The sequence below is a fragment of the Salvelinus sp. IW2-2015 genome, unplaced genomic scaffold (genome assembly GCF_002910315.2).
Source record: "Salvelinus sp. IW2-2015 unplaced genomic scaffold, ASM291031v2 Un_scaffold1262, whole genome shotgun sequence".
NCBI classification, from domain to species: Eukaryota; Metazoa; Chordata; class Actinopteri; order Salmoniformes; family Salmonidae; genus Salvelinus; species Salvelinus sp. IW2-2015.
The window spans coordinates 166,837-168,444 of record NW_019942805.1 but is presented as its reverse complement, the minus strand read 5'-3'; the positions used below and the strand labels follow the sequence as shown (position 1 = coordinate 168,444).

At 43.3% G+C, this 1,608-nt stretch overlaps 1 protein-coding gene across 1 annotated transcript in view; it reads left to right on the top strand.

The window, feature by feature from the left end:
• igfbp3 (insulin-like growth factor binding protein 3) overlaps positions 1-1,608 on the top strand; it is a 59,416-nt gene that overhangs the window by 15,958 nt on the left and 41,850 nt on the right. The window contains exon 2 of the mRNA XM_024137640.1: positions 447-727. Coding sequence (XP_023993408.1) covers positions 447-727 — 281 coding nt within the window. The remainder of the gene's footprint in view (positions 1-446; positions 728-1,608) is intronic.

Genomic DNA, 1,608 nt, shown 5'->3' with positions numbered 1-1,608 from the left:
TCTCTCTCTCTCTCTCTCTCTCTCTCTCTCTCTCTCTCTCTCTCTGTCTCTCTCTGTCTCAATCTCTCTCTCTGTCTCAGTCTCGGGACCTAGAACAGCTTGCGAGGCACTGGTCTCAGTCTCGGGACCTAGAACAGCTTGCGAGGCACTGGTCTCAGTCTCGGGACCTAGAACAGCTTGCGAGGCACTGGTCTCAGACTCATTCTCAGGTCGTTATAGTATTTAGACTATTTCAGATTCGCGAACTCTGGAACTCTGACAGTATCCAAACACACCATAATCTTGGTAAAGATGTTCCTGAAGCTAACTTAATGGTGTTCCATCTCCTTGCCAATGCATAGACCATCCTCTATGACAATCTAACAACACACACTCATCCTCAAGCTTTTTGGACTTCATTTGAAAACGTTTCTAAACCATGACATCAATTCCTGTTGTTTTGACAGAGAACACAAGCGGGGAGCAGGCCGGGGCGGGGGATGAAGGGCGTGCCAACGGCACCGTGACGACGACCACAGCGGTGGCGGTGGGCGCGGTAGGTGTGGAAGGCGGAGGTGGTGGACATCGGGGGGTGATAGAGGCCAAACCGCCGCTGCACACCAAGCTAGACGTGATCAAGAAGGAGCAGAATAAGAAGAGCCAGAGCTACAAGGTGGAGTCAGTGTCTGGGGGAGTAAACTCCGACATGCACAACTTCTCCCTGGATAACAAGAGGGAGACCGAGTATGTAAGTAATGACTATTTCTAGCACCATGGATAGACACTTAACTAATACCTACCACCACCTATCTCTCACATACTGTACAAATGACCTTACCAAACACAGATACACGTGCACACACACGCGCACACAGTGTTATTACAGTGTTATTAAAGGGTTGGTACAGTGTCATTACAGCTTTATTAGTGTTATTACTGTGTTATTACAGTGTTATTACAGGGTTAGTACAGTGTTAGTACAGGGTTAGTACAGGGTTAGTACAGGGTTAGTACAGGGTTAATACAGTGTTATTACAGGGTTAATACAGTGTTATTACAGGGTTAGTACAGGGTTAATACAGGGTTAGTACAGTGTTAGTACAGGGTTAGTACAGTGTTAGTACAGGGTTAGTACAGGGTTAGTACAGTGTTATTACAGGGTTAGTACAGTGTTATTACAGGGTTAGTACAGTGTTATTACAGGGTTAGTACAGTGTTATTACAGGGTTAGTACAGTGTTAGTACAGGGTTAGTACAGTGTCATTACAGCTTTATTAGTGTTATTACTGTGTTATTACAGTGTTATTACAGGGTTAATACAGTGTTATTACAGGGTTAGTACAGTGTTAGTACAGGGTTAGTACAGTGTTAGTACAGTGTTATTACAGGGTTAGTACAGTGTTATTACAGGGTTAGTACAGTGTTATTACAGGGTTAGTACAGGAGTGTTATTAAAGGGTATTAAGTAACAGTGTTAGTAACAGTGTTATTAACAGGGTTAGTACACGGATTAGTACTGTGTTAATTACAGTGTTAGTACATGGGTTAGTACATGTATAGTACAGTGTTATTACAGGTGTTAAGTACAAGTGTTTAGTACAGTGTTATTACAGGGTTGACAAGTGTTAG